General features: G+C 43.6%; 1 protein-coding gene across 1 annotated transcript in view; it reads left to right on the top strand.

Moving 5' to 3' along the window:
* Positions 1-6,769: 6,769 nt before the first annotated feature.
* Positions 6,770-19,053, top strand: part of XPO4 (exportin 4) — an 82,361-nt gene continuing 70,077 nt past the window's right edge. The window contains exon 1 of the mRNA XM_051626407.1: positions 6,770-6,991. Coding sequence (XP_051482367.1) covers positions 6,926-6,991 — 66 coding nt within the window. The 5' untranslated portion in view covers positions 6,770-6,925. The remainder of the gene's footprint in view (positions 6,992-19,053) is intronic.

Raw genomic sequence — 19,053 nt, 5'->3', positions numbered from 1 at the left:
TTTGGAAAAGGTGGTTAATCTAAATCTGTCTGCAGCTGCTTCAGATTTCCAAGACCCTCCTCCAAGATGGAGTAAAATGGAATTCCTGTTCCAAATTTACTAGAAGGATTAGGAACTTCTATATAGTTGTTTATATTAATAGCCCTATACAGAGTAGATTCTAGCACTAAGACAACCTGCAGTGAAGTCCCTGAAGGGCCGATGGTGAAAAACAAAATGGTGTTTCTGCCACACAGACTGCATTGCAAAGGGGCATGTTGAGGGGTCGAAAGCCTATAAATAGACCAAATTTTAATATTTTTACAAATGGCTTGAGAACAAAAAGTAGAGCACGTTAATGAAATCTGCAAATCCTATTCAGGCACATTCCATAAAAGGTTATTGAAAGTACTGTCAAAGGAAAAACTAAATCACTCTGATGCATGGAATAATAGAATTGGCATTAAGTTTTTTACTCTAAGACTTCTGAGATTAATAGCCTAAAATTTCTGCTGTAATGTATATATGTGTATCAGGTGATTTTGGCATGACTAAGCCACTAAAATGATGCAGATGTGAAATCAGTGGAGGCAATTTTACAACCTTGGTCTATACATTTCCAACCGAGCTACAAAAAAAAGAAAAAAAGTAATGCCCTTCTAAAATGTAGCCTGGAGAACCACCATTCTGGTAGTAATTTTTTGAGACCGATCAATCCATGTTAGAACAGAAGTGCTATTCATGGGAAGGAACTTATTTATGGCAAAAAAACCCTATTCTAATTCCATATGAACTTGCAATGTGAAGAATAAGGGCAACCTACATTTCTCAATACACCTAGAAAAAACAAGAGGCAGGAAGAAAATATACTTGGGATAAAGAACAGTATCTCTATCCCTGTGCCAGCAAACCAGCAGCAAATCCAGAGGAAACTTCCAAAGCAGTATAGTAGTGTTTCCAAATACTCCAAGTAAAAAAAAATGCATGTGTACGTGTATGTTTTAAGCTGTGGGGGCTTCCTTGACACATTCTTCTGTGAGCTAGCACAGATGTGTCACCTGTCTGTTTCTCCAAACCCCACTCTTCTGTACCTGTATAATATGTGGGGAGAGACAGACATCCAGATTAGACCCATGAATTTCCCCAGCAGTGGCTCTTACCTAAGGGTCTTGATGAAGACTTCCATTGAGTTTTTATGCAGGGGAGTGAAAACTTGGCTGTGACTTGTAAGCTACTGAGAGGAAGGAAAAGCCACCTCCTCAGCAAATGGCCTTGGGAATAAAGTATTAGGAGCAGGAAACTCTTCAGAGCAAGGCCAGCACAGAATAAATTCAGAGGAGAAACTGAAGTGTCAGTACTGTAGCCTAAGCTAATCAAAAGAACGACTTAATCTTGAGTGAATGACAGTAATGTGAAACAAGTAAGTGTCTAGAGACAGTAGTCTAAAATACACTGGTGTTGCATTGATGCCTTTTGAGTTGGCACATTTGCCTTCACCACAGTCTTGAGATGAAAGAGGCAGTAAGCTAGCAATCAGAGTTGGCATTTTGTGTGCTTGAACATAGATATCTACTGGATGAAGATTTTTTAAGTGCTTGTTACAGACAGGATGAAACCAGCTAGCATAAACTATCACCATACCATTTAGCATACCAGTAAAGTGTTCCTGAATACCACAGAAGACCATGGTGGAGGCAGAACAGAGGCTGTGTGAAGGAGAGCATACATGTTTTCCAAAGATTCTGTGTAAGTTACTGCTGATAAACTTCCAAGTGTGAATCATAAGCAACAGGTTCTGGTCAACCAGTCATAAATCCTAAAGATAACTTTGAAGGTCAAAATAGCTAAACTTAGTGACTGTTATGTTCAGCTTCTCCTTCTCAGTACAGTGAAGTGGCAATTGACATGGTGGTTGCTACACAGGCAGAGCCAGGAAGAAACCAAACATAAGTAGATATAAAAACACAGCATGTTTCCTGTAAAACAGTTAATGCACTGACCGGTTTTAAACAATGCTTATGCTCTTACTATTACAGCTTCAAATACAGGAACAAGTGTCACAAGATGCCAAAAGACTAAATCTAGTAACACTCTCCACCTAACCTACATCTTCTGTTGACATTTTGCCTTCTGGTGTCAGTCTTACCTCCCCCAATGAAATGCCTGCCTTGTTTGTGAAAAGCTAAAGAAAGTGTGAGGCATCTGCCTCAATTCTTGGGCAGAATATTAGTTTAATAAATACTGAGTGTGACTCAGTCATCTGTGCGTCTGACATCCTCCTGAATTCCCCTTCTGCAGGCTGCTGAAGGAGTGAACCAGAGTCACTGCTGTGGCAACTCAACCGCTGCTCTGGGTGTGCTGTGACAGCTGCAGGCCACTGCCCCTGTTCACTGCTCTGACAGTGTCACAGGTACCACACACACAACTGCAAAATGCACCAATTCTCTATAAACTTATTCTTATCCCCTCTACCTCTACCCATGTACCACTGTTGGTTATGGTTCATACCTTCTTTCCAGCAAGAGCCAGTCTTACAATGTGGAGGCTGCTCACTTAAATACCTAGTATTTTACCTCTTCCCACTTAAGCTCACTTACGACATGCTCCATTCTTAGTCAAACTCCATTCTTAACAAAACTAAGAACTTGAAATTAATGACTTGAATGACTAATCTAGCTTTGCAGCATTGTGTAGTGTTGCTTTCTAAGAAATAAACTGAAGAGATGATGTATAACTCGGTGTGAAAAACCTGCAAGAAAGCTTCAGATACTGATTAAGCTTATTTTTAATTATGCCAGTGAAGCTCTCATTGTCTTTACTTGCAGTTGTAGATTTTCAGTTCTACCAATAGACCCCAGAAAACAAGCTAAGCCCTGTAAAATAAGACACACAGCAAAAATCCAAAGCCTAGTTTAAGCCCCTCACAAGAGCAATGCAGGAACAAGCAGGCGAAGACAGGTACTCTTCCAGAATACCTAGAACCTGGTAATAATTTTCATTCATCCTGCACTTCCTCAACCAAGACAGTTAAGATTCATCCTATGGACAAGGTGCTTCTATGACAGACCTCTGATTTTCACTTGGATCTTAATTTATTAATGAAAAAGACTTTGGGGGATAACAGGAAGAATACCAGTCTCTACATCCTGAAGGAAAGCAGGAGTAAGGGAGAAGAGGATGGTGATGGCGGAGGCTTCAGCCAGAAGCAAAAGTTGTGAGGGGCCAGAGCACACTCTGGAGGACAAGACGTGTGCAGTCCTGTCATGTGTGAAAGCTGTGAGGGAATGGATTGTTCCCAGACCCTCTGTGAACATGAATTGTCACTAAGAAGGAAAACTGCAGGCTACATTTGATTTATCAACTCAAGTACACATAAGCCTTCTCAGTTTATTAGTCCAAAAGTGGCCAAACACAAACTGATTATCAGGTATGGGAAGAGCCACTTTCCAATCAAAATTTTGCTCTTTCTCAAATTTTAAACCCATTTTCCAAAATAAATAAATAAATTAGGTGCTTTCTGCAAAAGCTTGAATTCAATCTTTCAACTTTATTTTTCCCTAGCTTTGTTGTCAGAGGTGACTACCATTCTAGCACATGTACACGGCCTCTAAGCTTGTAACAGATCCTTTGCACAGAAACACATATTCCCAGAATTTCAGACCTTCCCCAACTTTGAAAGCAATTGAGAACTGGATTCATAGTAGGAAGTACTGACCAACAGCACTGCAGTGTTACCAGACTTGTTTACAATAATTTTAGCAGAAGCTTTTGCTCAAGAAGGGAACAGTAACTTAGGTGTCTATGTAACCTGACTGAAGCCATTTGTATGGAAATCTAGCCAGAATGTCTGAAGGAACAAACCAGAAATGTTTAAAGTGACCCTGTCAAGTAGTGCAGGCTGATGGGAGATCTCCTTTGTCACTGGAGATGAGCATCACAGACTGCCACAACTGGAACAGCTTGTACTGGAGCCACTACTCTGAATAGATTTCTGCTCTGTGCTAGTGAAAAGCACAAAATCAATCAGAAAGTATTGTAGGAATGTATTCCATTATTTATTTGTAATTTATTTGCAGAGTTTGTTGCAGGATGTGTTGCAGAAACCCAGACAGTAGATACTAGCAAAAAAGATGCCTGGGATAGGAAACAAGCTGGGTGTCCTGGCCAGAGAAATGAGGTCTACTGGAAAAATAAGTGCAGACTATGTGGGAAGAGATGTTTCAAATATATTTGGGAAACAGGAAGGAAACAGTCTTAAGAACACCAGGAAATCAAGAGTAGGAAATAAATCTAGATGCTTGTCCTAATAGGAGAGGGTGGTTATGAAAGCTTCTGCCTAACCAAAGATGAAAGATTAATTCCTCTCAAGCTTGCCACTTGCAAGCTTGCAATTGTCACTGCACTTCCCTACTAGCAATTTACACTTGGATCGTAATTTATTAATGAAAAAAGTCAGTCACTACTGACTTTGATTTCCTTATCTTAGTGCTTGGCCACTGTATTTCCTTACCTTAGACTTCATCAGATGCTCCTGACTACAAATCTTTCCTAGTGTTATTATGTGTGTGGGTGGGACTGTCTGAGTAACACATATTTCAAACAAACCAATCTAATTCTGTTTAAATACCAACTCATTTTCCTTAACATTTTAATCTTTAGCCCAAACTAGTTGGATGTTTTCAGCTCTGGAAGAAAGCAAGTTAGAGAAGGACTGCTAGAACAGGAAGCACAGGCTCCACTGTGAAAATGTTCTTTCTGGCAGTGAGTCCAAAAGCTTTGAACTCTTTCAAGTGTATTAACACCACAAAAGAGGGAATCATTAAGGAAGAATGTGATGCATCTTTTTCAGCCAACAGCAGAAATAGCTTCAGCATTCACTCTGACAAGATAAATGAAAAATCAGCTTTTCTAAGACTAGCCAAGAGAACATTAAGATTGTAATACAGACGAGAGAAACTGTGACTACTTGAACTTACTGCAGAGCACTCCACTCAGTCCTTCACTGGAAATGAGAGCAGATGATATGGTAGAATGAAAGATTTTCTCTGCATATATAGTATACATTTGTGAAAAAAGAGTGGATTTAATGAACCTGCTACTTCTGAAGTATGCTCCAACAGACAGATAACATCAGGGGAGAAGGGAAATATACAGATTGATCAAACCACTACACCTATTGAAAGAACTGAAAGATGGATCCTAAGGTGTCATTCCCTACCTCAGATGGAATAACCACCACAACAGTGTAGGAAATCTACAGGTCCTGGCAGACTGTCATGAAACGACAAAGCAGGGCCACTCCATGATGGTGGATAAGCTGGGAACAGAGGCCGACCACAGGACAGGCAGGCCAATGCCCTCACCAACCAGGGTGTAGTCCCACAGAATTCAGGCAGGGCTGGCTTGGTAACAGGTCTTCTTGAGAATCAAGACAAGGTGAGATAATGTGTCAGGTCCAGGGTCCACTCAGAAAGTTCAGTCAGAAACAGCAGAAGACAGAATCAGAGACATGTCTTAGCATGAATTACGTCACCTCCCAGGTAAACCACAAAATCACTTTTACATGGTTCATGGTTGTGGAGTCTCCTTCTCTGGAGACTTTCAAGACCCATCTGGATGCACTCCTGTGTGACCTGTCCTAGGTGTTCCTGCTGCAGCAGGGGGGTTGGACTCGATGATCTTCAAAGGTCTCTTCCAACCCCTATGATTCTATGATACTGCTTTTTCTAATCTTGTAAAGTAGTAAGCACTGCCATCCCTCCTTCAGCACTAGAAGCTGCCAATTCTTGGGAAAATAACACTTCCATTCTTCTTACGAGTAGGGAAGATGTGTTTCCTGCTGTCATGCTATTCCCTTGAGCCTTCCTTCTGCCTTTGGTTAACACATTGTATCGCCTGCGTGGAAACATTGCAATTTACACCTGGTTTATGTGAACTGTCTGTCAACATTCAAGACTTGTGTCAGCCTGCTCAGTTAGCTGGTATGTTCCAAATTTTGCCTAAGTTCAGCACCAGAGGCCAGCTAAAGTCTTCTCTAGGTTGGGAGGATGGGATACATGGTTGGAAACACCTGATCTGTTAAGAGCAGAGCGGTCTAGTGGGACCTGGGGATGCTGCCATGCACTGAATACTCCTTGGCAGTTGCAAAACTTCCAATTTAGCTTCAGCCAAAGGTATCAAAGCTCCAAGTCTGCTTCAGTGTACAAACTGAAGTGGAAACCCTCCGATTTGTTTAAAAAGCAAACTCCTAAACCAAAATGAAACACTAGGGAAGGCAGAGGCTTTTGCTCCTACACGTGCACAACGTTTTCTCCAGCATGTTCTTCAGAGGGGACTGTAACTCACACCTGATAACGTGAAGTGAGCTCCAGGTGGAGATTCTGACGTTTTAAACCTCGGTTGTATTTTGTCTGCCATGAAGCAGTTCCGTTTCAAGAGACGCTTACTCCAGTCCCCGCCACTTTCTAAGTTCTGTTTTACAAACCAGTCCGTCTCATCCCACTGAACTCCTGCGGGCACGGCCCAGCGCCGGGGCCCGCCGGCGCACCCGGAGGGCTCACGCTCCGGCCTGGCCCTGCCCCTGCCCCGCCGGCGCTGCCTCCGCAGCTCCCCGGCCCGGCCCGGCGGCCCCGCCGCGCTCCCCCGCCCACGCGCGGGCCCCGGCAGGTGCGGCGGCCTCGAACCGGCGAAGGCGGGCGGCAGGCCCCGCCCCGGGCCCCGCAGGGCCCGCCGCCTGGGCCGGGCCGGGCCCGCCGCGGGGGCGGGCGGGGAGGGCGGAGCGCGGCGCAGGGGCGGCCCCGCGGGCCCCAGGCCGCCGCTCACGCTGCGGCGCCGCTTCGCCCCCGCGGCGGGGCCGGGCCGGGCCGCGCCGGGGCCGGGGCCGGGATTGGCTGCGCGGCCGCCTCGTCCCAGAATGCAGCGCATGGCGCGTCATTGAAGAGAGACCATGATGGCGGCGGGGGGGGCCCCCGAGGTGATCGCCCAGCTGGAGAGCGCGGCCAAAGTGCTGATGGTGAGGCGGGCGGGGCGCGCCGGGCCCGGGCCGCGCCTCGCGGCGGGGGGATCGCGCCGGGAACCCCGTCCCCTCCCCTCCCTCCTGCGCTCCCGCCGCCCGCGCCCCTCCGGCGTGGGGCTCCGAGCCCCCGCGCCCCTTCCCCGCCTCCCGCGCCCCGGCTTCCCTCCCTCCCTCCCTCCCTCCCTGCCGCCCGCCGCGCCGGCCCGTCCCTGCCAGCCCGCAGCCGGGCTGGGCCCCGCCGCGCCGGCCCCTCCATGTGCCGCCCCGAGCCCCCGCGCCGGAGCTGCGGGTGAGCGGCTCCCGCGCCGCGGCCCCGGGCTCTCCCCGCAGCGGCTGCGGGGGGTGGCGGGCGGGGGTGCCGCGGCCGGCGGGCTGGGCGCCGCTGGCTTCCAGAGTGTTCCGGAGCCGGGAGCGGGCAGAGCCGCTGCCTCCCAGCAAAGCCCGCAGCGCTGCCTCGCGCCCGGCTCGGGGTGTTGCCAGTTGGCTGTTCGTGCGGGCTCTGAATGCCCCCGGTGTTCTTCTCCATGATTGCACAGAAAAGAAAGTCCGCACGGCAAAGATCAGAGGTGCGGTAGAGCTAAGCGGCTGTGGCGGCTGTTGGGGTCAAACCAACCTAATCGTGCATCCTGGTAAAACTCTCTAGTTCCTTTCAGCGACAGCCTCTGGCGTTTACGGGTCTTCCTTGCAGATCTCCTGAAAACGAAAATCTTCTTAAAGCCTTCCCCGTAAAATTTATCTTACCAAAATGTGATTCTGATAGAAACAGTTTGTAGGTTGTTGATATTAAAGGATTCTGGAAGCACCAAGCAAATAGTAGGAAGATTGGCCCGGTATTGATAATAGATCAATGACCAGAATCTAAATAATTGCCTATCCAAAGCTGCCTGACTGTGGAGTAGCAGGCAACTCACTTTATTTGCGGGTGTCCTCATCAAAATACAGGTATGTTACTCCTTGTGAAACCAAAGTCTGAAAAACATTGGCTGTTTCCAAAGAGGAAAGTAAAGGCAGATAGCATAGCAACAAGCACTAATCCTGTTAGAAAAAAAACTTCTCAGTGTGCAAACTGCGATACATTTTAAGCTTTGAGTTGCTTTTGATTCATGCATGCCATGGCAGAACGTAACTGCATTGACCACTGGACATTCTCATGATGTCAGTGTATCTCAGTTTTAAAAATAATGCAGTTGCTGCAATTACCAGAAGTGATTGGCTCTGTAAGGGCAATGGGTAATAAGTACTATTATGAGGCAGAACATGTGTGTGGAAGGAAGCTGGCTGGTAGGTTCAGTATCAAACTGACAGCATATGGAGTGGCAAGTCCAAAGTTTTGCATCCGTGCTAGAAAACTGAACGTTACTTGTGTTGGCATGGTTTCCCGAGCCTGGCCCTGCTGCCCTAGAGGGGGCAATGCAACTTAATGTGCAGTTTAAGTAAATAAAGATGTTAATACAGTGAAAAGGTGCAGGCCTTTTATGGTAATGTTTGGGCTTCTGTTGAAGAATAAGTGCTAAACCTGTGGGTAAAATGTAAGTCTCAGGTGTGTAAGCGTATGGTTGTTAGGATCCTTGCTGAATTTCTAGCTGCTTCTCCCTCCAGCCTCTGACGGTGAAAGGTGACTTGTTGCAGTCATAAGCTTTTTCTTGTTCTTTTTTCTGGTTCCACAGCTGCTCTTGAAAGTTACATAGACAACACTGATCTGTTAAGAGTTGGTTAGATGGCTCCTCCTGAGGAAGTCTCATAAACCAGACATATTTACTAAAGCTATCCCTGAGGATAATGACCCAGAATCAGCTTTAAGCTGGTTTGGCTCTAGAAGAGCTGTCAGAACTGCTTAGGCTTATAGGTCTGTGTTTTCATCTCAAAAATCATCAGGTCTTCAGAGTGATGAAGGAAAGGAGTGCAGCTGGCCTTGTGTGCTGCGTTACTGAGGTGGATGTGAGACCCCGGAGACTGGAAGGGTTATGTGCTCTGCTTCTGTTCTATCTCACTAGCAACTATGGAAAAAACAAGGGCTGAGCAGTGTCTCAGGATTGCGCCTGGACAGTGATGCTCATAATTTAATTTAGCCAGAGGGCTAAATCTGGTAAAATCTGGTAAAATGTCTACTTAGGGATGAAAGCAAGAAGTAACTGTATGGCAGTTGAGGGGTGTGAGCTGGTTAGGCAAACTGGTGGGATCACTTAGAAAGTTATTTATGTTAAAATCTGAGGACTTGGGGGAGGGTGGTGAACCTGGTGCTAGTAATGGAGGTCATGAGTAGAGGCTGAGGTGGTGGGACAGGGCAGAGCTGAGAATGGGGAGGGATTCAGTGAGGTTTAGTGGCAGCTGAGACAGTAGCAATCCATGCAAAATTCCATTGGCTAGGGAGGCATGAAAGGTGTGGGGGGGCAGTGTAATGGAGGAGGAGCAGGCACTGATGGTGATTTCAAACTAAAATGGATGGACTGAAAGAATAATGGGCTAGAGGAATTCAGACGTGCTAATAAAAACACCTGAATGTGTTTAATCAACTTTCCTTTAGAGTGCGTATGGATTACCTTGAGTGTTCTCCATCTTTGATGACTGTTTTCATAGTGTTGTGGTTTATTTAATTGCTCTGGATTAGCTGAATTTTCCTGTGGTAAACTACTTTTTATATGTCAGATAAGAAATACATTAGTTCTCATTTCATAGACTGATGATCTTTATGGACTTTTCAAACCATGGTGTGCAGTATATGAAAACTGGAAAAATTGAATCTGTGCTCTCACCAAGCTCCTCTACAGCTGTATAGAAATGCTTTTCATCTGTTACCCATAAAGCCTTTCAACACATTCTATGTAGCCCACTTTCAAGAGGCTACGTTTGGAAAATGATTGAAATTTCATAAAAGTTGAAGAGTTGATATAAAAGATGGAGTTTGAGTTGTCATTAGCTGCCAAATGTGACTTTGAATGCTGGTTTTCTTGGGTGTGCGGAAGAGTATTAGCTATATTAAAAAGTATGCACTTTTGGGTTGCTTCATTCCTTTCCAACAAATCTAATTGTGTTTACTGAAGTAAGGCCTTAGTGCCTTGTAACTTAACACATAAAATGCTGTGCAGTTGTTCAGTGCCATAGGCTGTTGCACACCTCTAAGCTGTGAGACTTTGGTTTGGTGAAGACGATACACCAGCATCTGTATGAACCCAATGAATTTACTGCTCCTCCATTTCCAGCTGGCATGGCATCCCCTAACCAAATGTATATGGTTTCTATCTGTTATGTTCTGTTTAGCTGAGGTAGTAATTAATACTGCATAGAATTAGTATCAGTTAAACACCATTTTAATAACTGTCTTCATGAATAAGAGAAGACATAGGTTGTGTTATTAAGGAAAGAAATGTAAATGTCATCCCAGAGGTGAGCAGATGAAGTAAGACTTTGAAGATGTTGCTGTGAGTTTATTAAAGCAAGTTGAGGTTTTTTAGCATATGATGGTCGGCAATACCTAAGCCTAAATTCACAGGTTATAGCTTGTTCCCCCACACCTTTCTGGAAGGGGGTGCTATGTTCCTACCTGCAGCTCCACTCTCCCTTGTGACCCTTTGCTGAGCAGATTAATACTGCTGAGATGACATAGGAATTAAACAAGGGAATGGATTTCTGTCAAGTTAGCAAGACAAATTGGCTATCTGTGCAGCCATTTAAGTTGCAGAGCTAGCACGGTGGGGCTGAAATTAGATTTTGGATGTGTGCAGGGCTGGTCTGCTCCTATTAGCAATGGTGAGCTGTCAGTTTGTCTCAAGAGTACCATACCTTCACTGTACAATTTACTTGCTTACTTAGACTGTCTTGATGTTAGAAATGCCAGACTTCTCAGAGGTGTGCAGTGAAGAGGTTACAGCTGGGAAATTCCAGCTGAGGAGAAGGCAAGGAAAAAAAAAAATTAAAAAAAAAAAAAAAAAAGGTTGATGAAGGCAGTGGAGCAGGCTACCTGGAGAGGCTATGGAATCTCCCATCTTTGGAGATATTTAAAACTTGACTGAACAAGGTCCAGAAACATGGTGATCTAACTTTGAACTGAGTTCTCTTTAGGGCAGGGGATTGAGTGAAGTGAGGTCCAAGAGGTCACTGTCATTCTAAACTATTATACCCCAAGCAGTAGGGGTCTGGGTAGCATTAATAGATTCAAGAAGCTGTTCTGCAGATTAATTCCTTTCTTCAAAAGTTTTTACGTGTTCCTGTTTCGCTGTTGTCTGTTTTGGGGGTGGTGGGGGATTCACACATTACTATCTTCTCAGGGTACTTGCTTAGTTTGTGGCTTTCAGGCAAAAGCCAGGTAGTTTGGCACTAGTCATACAAACTTTCAGATGTTGAAATAAGCTTCTAGAATAAGAGCATAAGGAAGTACAATAATATCCTTAAAATCCTAGAACAAATTGTTTGTATCATCTACCCTGACAATAGGTATAGTTGGAGGTTTTTTGACCTGTCTTTCTTGGAGTTCAGGACCATGACAATCCTCCTTCCATGAAGGACCATGACAATCCTCATTCATTGCAGCCTGTCTTCACTGCGGTGCAGTTTTTCAGACTGGGAACCATGACTAATAGTAAGGGTGAAAGGAAGAGATGGACTAGCTCTGTTTTTCATTTTGGCAGGTTACCTGTTGGAAGAAATCAGACAAATTAATCATTCCAGTGCTGAGACAATTTGTTGAAGTCCTCCAAGTCATCACCCAGCAAAACAAGCTGGATGTGTGCTATTTTATGGCTGGGTTAGACCAAACATCTGCCCAGCTGAATTGTGTTTCAAATAATGGTCTCTTAACTGCTTCTTTAGAGAGAGGGTCTAAAAAATAAGTATCATCCTTTCACTAGTGTGCACTTTACCATATTTGAATTAGTATAATTGTGTTTAATGGTTGTTAATCAACTTTTCTTCCATGAATGGAAGAAAATGTGGCCAGTTATTCCTGGAATGCTTTTATATTTTTTTTTTCTTAGATTTTGTATTATACTTGTCTGGTGGTAGTGGGTTTCACAGGTAGGTGTTTTTTGGGGAAAAAAAGCCAGCATTATGTTATTTGAGAGAAGCCTATTGTTTGATAATTCAATTAATTAATTAATTATGATAAATACCTGATCATTGTTTGATTTTTCTTCTATGGTATCCTGTGTGATTTTTGTAGCTGTCTATCATACTACATTCTCTGGTCATCTGTTGGCTAAACCGAAGAGTCTGGCCAGTTTTTCATTTGTGCGATTCCCCATACATGCCTGTACTCTTCTCTAGCTTTTTAGATTTGCAATACTGTTTTTTGTGTTGGACTAACCAGAACTGCGTTCTTTTGTGATGTGGGTATGTGAGAATTTTAGATGGTTGTAAATTTTTTATATTATTCTGTATTTGTTCCATAATAGTACTTAACACTTCACTTTTCTATATTAATTCAGAGCAGCAAGGTCATGTTTTCAGAGTACTATGCCCAAGCAGTCCAGCTCTTTTTCTGGAGCAGTACTAAGTTACTTTTGAGTCCATCATGTGTATGTATAGTTTTTCCTCCTTTTGCGTAAGAACTGGTATGGTTGGTACATTTTACAGGCCTGAAGCTCGGCTTACAGCTTGGTAGGTAAGTACATGCATGCTAATGAAACTTACCTGGGAGCTGGGGACAAATGTGCATGGAATATCCCCAAAGCACATGGTACTAAGGCTGAGGAGTTGAGAATAGAAATACGAGGATTGAGACAGATTCTGATACCTTTGAAAAGCAAACATTGCATCTGATGCAATGAAAATCTAGTTAAATGGGATTCTTCATGCTTAGGGTTTATTTCCCATGATTGTTTCACAGAGGGAGTATTCAATTTTGAATCAAGATGATGTTTCACACTCGCCTGACATGTCACTTTGCATTGACATGTGTTTATATTTTCTTCTGAGTTGTCAATGAAAATACTGTGTGTCTGCTCCTAGATTTGTTTGCCGGGGAGCTTCATTAGTCCATAACTCCATCTGGATAATTCTTCATCAGGCACTACGTACTGCTGTCTTCCCTTTAACCTGCTTCCTAAGAGTCTTACCGTTGTTATGCTAATCTGTGTTCATTAGTTAATTAACAGGTTTCCATATGAAAGGGTGGACTAAATCCTCTTGATAATTAAGTTGAGCTGATGCTGTCACAAGCAGCTAAGTAATATATTCCTTTTCATAAATTTGACACTGTTTGGGCACTAAAAGGTCTGGATTAGATATACATATGATCTCCACTTTTGTGTCCTGGCTTAATGTAGGGATGGAATTCTGGGTTTTGACAATTATGTCCTTTTTTGTTTTACCAGGGGAATATCTATTCTTATCTCCTTGCCTGCTTTCCAGGTTTCCTTGGCTTCCTTGTAGCAAAATAAAGTGGAACTGATGCTTGTGTTGGGGCAGTGACCTGGTCAAGGGAATGTGCTATCACCTGGATGCATAGTGGTGTGTATGAATGGCATTAAACCACATATGTACTGGGAAATGCGGCATAGAAGGGAGGGTGTCAGATCTGAGCTGTAGAAGACTAAAACATCCTCTTGAATAGAGAGTAGTTGTTTGCATAGGGAGTTCAAGAAATGGGGGAAAGCTGGCGGGAGGATATATTTTAAATAGCCCCTATTCTTTCCCTTCTCTGCCTCTCTAAGAGGAAAACCACAAACTTTCCTACTTCTGAGACTTAATGATAAATGTCAGCTGAATAGCATTGCCTTTGGCTCTACCAAAACAGAGTGGTAGTACACCCACCTGAGTGGCTGCATGATGAACTGGATTGGGAAGTGGATGCAAGAGGAAAAGTTTTTTTAAATTCTGGTAATTTTTACTCTGTTTCTTTATTAAAAAAATTGCTACCTTGGTTAAGCTGAAAAAAGTGTACCTGTGATCCTAAAAGAAACTAGTCAAATTACGCTGTTAAACCACTGAAGAAGCAGCAGATATAATTATCTTCAGATCAAGACTGATTTATTTTTTTTAATGGAAAATACATTCAAAGTTATTTGGATTAATACAGGGGCAAGTGAATGAAGTTTTATTGCCTTTGTTACTTTAGAAGTCTGATAAGTGGGTTTAGTGGACCCTAGATAATTGAAAAATTACAGATTATAAAAGTAGATATGAAGAAAGGCTAAAATATATCATGGTTTGTGCTGAAATTGTGAATTTCAGTGTTCATCCTTATGCAGTCCAGCTGTGTTATGTGCAGCTGTGCAAAATGGTAGGGGCACAGCTGTAGCACTGGTGAAAACAAGCCTTGTGCCAGGGTCTCTTGAAGGCTTTGTATAATTAATTTGTGGCTGTTAAATCAATAAAGCACATAGAAGTGTTTTACCATGGAATTTTACTGTTATGATGGCAGTCCCTGGGATTTCAGATTATTTGGCCAACCAAGGCAATGAACATCTGCAGTCCCAGGCTTGTAAGCATGATGCAGACATAGGCTGTGTTTTCACAGAAGCCTGAAACAGCCTAACAGTGAGTGGCTGGGGAAAACCATTTCTTGTCATTTAGCTGGATTGATTATCTGCTAGTTAAGTGAGCTGGACTGGCTTACGGAAAGACCTGCTGGTCGCTAAAGCTGGCACGAGTTAATGTTAGTAGTGGACGTCTAGGAGTGGAGAGGAATTAGCATGGTTGAAAGGAGAGGAGGAAGGTCTCTGTCACTATATTGCCTCTCCAGGAGCAACAGCCTTTATGTTCTGGAGAGAGAGCCTCTGCCCACTACTATTAACTTAGACCAGGATCCTGTTGTGACAAAAGAGAAGAATAGTACCAACATCCTTCACAAATGTGTTTCACAATCTGTGGCAAAATTCAGGGCATCTGTGGCAAAATTCAGGGCATCTGTGGCTCTGAGACTTAGCATTGGTTTGTACAGAGGTCAATGGTCCAATTGTTTGACAACCAGCACTGAGTTAAACCATCGTTTATTATTATAAAACAATATTGCAACTATCATTAATTGTGGCATTAGTGATGGTAGGCAAACAGTATCAAAGCTAACACAATGCCAGAAACAGCTGTACAAACTACATGGGCTCACTTACACTCTTGTTGATGAGTTACTGCAGAACTGCCACCTTTTTGTCACGTGGCAGCACAGGAGAGGTCATGCCTCCATCACCACCTCGCCTGGGACAGGGGAGGGTTCCCACACTGGTAATGTGGGGGCAAGTGTTACCAATCTGGGGTCCTCTCTAGACTAGGATCTACAGATGTAGGTTCTTTGCCTTGAGCATTGCAGCAAAGGCAGGGTCCTCTTCTCTTTTTGGTGATTTTATCTACTCTACAAATAGGTGTCTTCAGAGTTTTGGAATGAACTTCCCCAAACTCAGTCTGCCACAGCTTGAGCTTGTATCTGTGGTCTTGGCTTCACATGGGCCCTTCAGTTATTTCCTCATTGGCTTTTTCCCAGCTGTAGCCTGGCATTGTTGGTGCTAGCAGACCCTGCCTGCCTGCTGCAGGTTTCACCTTACAGCTCAGTTAGCTCTTCTTGTGTTACACCCCTTGTCTTAAAGCTACATTTTACACACTTGTCGCTGGTAGATTTCAGGAGGATTCCTCCACAGCATCTGTAGGTATACATGTGTATACAGTAACTGGAGAGCCCCAAATGGGAGACTGGATCTGTGTATCTGTTGCAACAGGACTGCAGCCTTGGGGGGGGGGGGGGGGTGGGGTGGGAGGAAATATGTTCCCCCTTCCAGCTACAGGTGCCGGTGTGATATTAGGTGCCTTAAAGCTGAGCTGGTGTGGTTTTAAAGCAATGGCTGAAAAGCATTACTTTAAAAATTCAGTGATCCTGTGTGCAAACAGAGCTTTGGGTACTTTCTGCACTGACCATAGTTTTGGGGTTTTTTGTGGGGTTTATTATTTTTAGGTCTTAACCAGCTCCATTTAGCTCAGCTTTACCCTCTCTTCAGTCACTGACTTCTAGTTGCTTTGCTAATAACGTTGCTGCTATTTGACTTTTCTGACTCTTTGGCTATACTTTTTTGGTAGCTTCCCAGATGGCTGAAGACTTGCATCTTTATTGAGAAAATGTGCAAATAGTTTTACCAAACACACTCCTCTCTAGTGAAGAAAACATGAATAGTGCTTTCCTTACCTGTCAACAACACAAGCACAACCCAAAAAACAAACATGCTTCTTCCTGGGAGAATTATGGATGCTGGCTGCAAAGCCTTTTATTTTGTGAGGTTAAGTGGGATTAAGAACAGATGCTGGGTAGCTTCAGGATAGTGAATTGTTTAGCAGGGTATATATAAATACTAAATTTTAATATTGAGAGAAATGGCAATATTGTTTCTGGAGCTGTTCTCCTGTTCATGTTACAATAACATTCCCTTTAACAGTGCTAAGAATAAAATACATAATTATGACCACATTTCTTCACAGTAATTTTTCAGTAAGTATGAGAAGCCCTGTGGCTGCTCAGAGCTTGAGATTTAGCTAATTTATGGCAGGTTCTTATGAGTGATCTTGGGTGCTTAAGTTGTCTCTTCTAAACAAATCTCCAAAATACATGTCTGTGGAATATTTTTTTTTTTCATAAAATAAATGCTTTTTAGACGAGGATCTCTCAGAATTATAGGTATTATGTGTCTACTTCTTTGTATGTTGGAGGATGAATATAGAAATGTAACTTCTTTGGTAACATGATTTAGGCTGTATCTGCAAGAATGGAACAAATTAGCGAAACAAGGTAAAAATAAGCGACATCCTACCTTCTCAAGTATGTACAATTCTATTTTTTTGCCATTTTCCAGTGATGGACCAAGTGTTAGGGAAAGGATCTTTTCTAGGTATTTAAGGGATATTCAGAATTTCTCCTGGTTTTGAGTGAAATGAGTTATTCACTTTACAAACCTATTTTCAGTTTTGCAGTTCCTTTTGGCTTCCTGGGCTTCAGTCATGAGCTTCCTCCTCTAGTCTCTATTCTATAGCTCTTTATTTTGCTAAACCTGGATTTCAAGTTCCCTGCACTTACATCTCTATTTGCTTACAAGATTCAGGTATTGTGTTTCATGTGTATTTTACTTGTATCTGTCTGTAAGTTTGCATGAACGTGCTAACAGCTAAAAGCTGTTGGTAGTTGTTTTAGGCTGTGCCGTTTTGAAAGTACACAAAGCCAAGGGAGTTTTCTGTGTCTAATTTAGGCAAACTTTGAAAACATAAAAAAATGCCTTATCTTGCTTTTAATCAACTTATTCCAAATAACTATGCTGGGACAAGATGTTTTTGAAATTTTAGCAAGATTGATGGAGGAAGAAGTGTAAAAGCAGAATTTTGGCAGGGAAGCTGGCTGCCCTGTATGCCTGCCTTTCTTCATTAGCTTGGTGAAAGGAAACAGTTTCATGATAGAAAGCAAAGCCTAAAACTCTGAGACTGAAATGCATCATTATCTCAGTTTAAATCTTTTGCAGAGCAATGACTTGCAACTTCTGTTTTGGGGGTGTTTGTGGGAGGTGGATGGGGGGTTACCCATGTGATGTCCTGTTACCCCTGTTATGTCCTACTCTTAACTTTTAGTAAGAAATAGTGCCATCACTGTAACAATGGGGGGTTATTGCTGTAATTTCAGCAAGTTTAATTTGAAATTGGGCAACAAGAAAAAATAGATATTGCAGGATACTTCTTCACATAGGGGTAATATTAAGATTTCTCTTGCAGAAGGAAAGCAGTTGCTAACAATACTTGATGTACAGTGAGCCTGATAAATAGGTTGTGTATCACCTAGATCTCAACTTGCTAACTTTGGAAAATGGGTATGGGCATTACCAGCATTATTATGATCTACTGTCTAGCAGAAGAATCACAGAATCACAGAATGGCTAGGGTTGGAAGGGACCTTGAAGATCATCTAGTTCCATCTCCCTGCATGGGCAGGGACACCTTCCACCAGACCAGGTTGCTCAAAGCCCCATGCAATCAGGCCTTGAACACTTCCAGGGAGGAGGCATCCACAGCCTCCCTGGGCAACCAGTTCCAGTGTCACACCACCCTCACAGTAATGAATTTCATCCTAGTGTCTAACCTAAATCTACCCTCTTCCAGCTTAAAACCATTACCCCCTGTCTTACTACTACACACCCTGGTGAAAAGTCCCTCCCCAGCTTTTCTGTAGCCCCTTCAGGTACTGGAAGGCTGCTGTAAGGTCTCCCCGAAGCCTTCTCTTTTCCAGGCTGAACAGCCCCAACTCTCAGCCTGTTTTCATAGCAGAGGTGCTCCAGCCCTTTGATCATCTCGGTGGCCCTTCTCTGGACCCTCTCCAACAGCTCCATGTCCTTCCTGTGTTCAGGACTCCAGAACTGGATGCAGTACTCCAGGTGGGGTCTCACCAGTGCAGAGTAGAGGGGCAGAATCACCTCCCTCATTCTGCTGGCCACACTTCTTTTGATACAGCCCAGGACACAGTTGGCTTTCTGTGCTCCAGCACACATTGCCGACTCCTGTTGAACTTTTCATCGACCAACACGCCCAGGTCCTTCTCCTCAAGGTTGTTCTCAATCCATTCTCCACTTGACCTGTGTTTGTGCTTGGGATTGCCCCAACCCAGGTGTAGGACCTTTCACTTGGCCTTCTTGAACTTCATGAGGTTGGTATGGGCCCACCTCTCAAGGCTGTCAGGGTCCTTCTGGATGGCCTCCCTTCCCTTCAGCGTGTCAACCGCACCACACAGCTTGGTGTTATCAGCAAACTTGCTGAGACTGTACTTGATCCCACTGTCCATGGCCCTGACAAAGATGTTAAACACCACTGGTCCCAGTACCAAGCCCAGAGGAATGCCACTCATCACTCTTCTCCATCTGAACATTGAGCTATTGATCACTACTCTCTTGAGTGCGACCATCCAGACAGTTCCTTATCTGCCAAATGGTCCATCCATCACATCCATATCCTTTCAATTTTGAGACTAGGATGTCATGTGGGACAGTGTCAAAGACTTTGCACAAGTCCAGGTAGATGACATCAGTTGCTCTTCCCTTCTGTGACCCCATTTTAAAGGCCACCAAATTTGTCAGGCATGATTTGCCCTTGGTGAAGCCATGCTGGTTGCC

Source organism: Apus apus, chromosome 1, assembly GCF_020740795.1.
Source record: "Apus apus isolate bApuApu2 chromosome 1, bApuApu2.pri.cur, whole genome shotgun sequence".
Taxonomy (NCBI): domain Eukaryota; kingdom Metazoa; phylum Chordata; class Aves; order Apodiformes; family Apodidae; genus Apus; species Apus apus.
The sequence above is the reverse complement of the archived record's forward strand: the minus strand, read 5'-3'. Positions and strand labels throughout refer to the sequence as shown.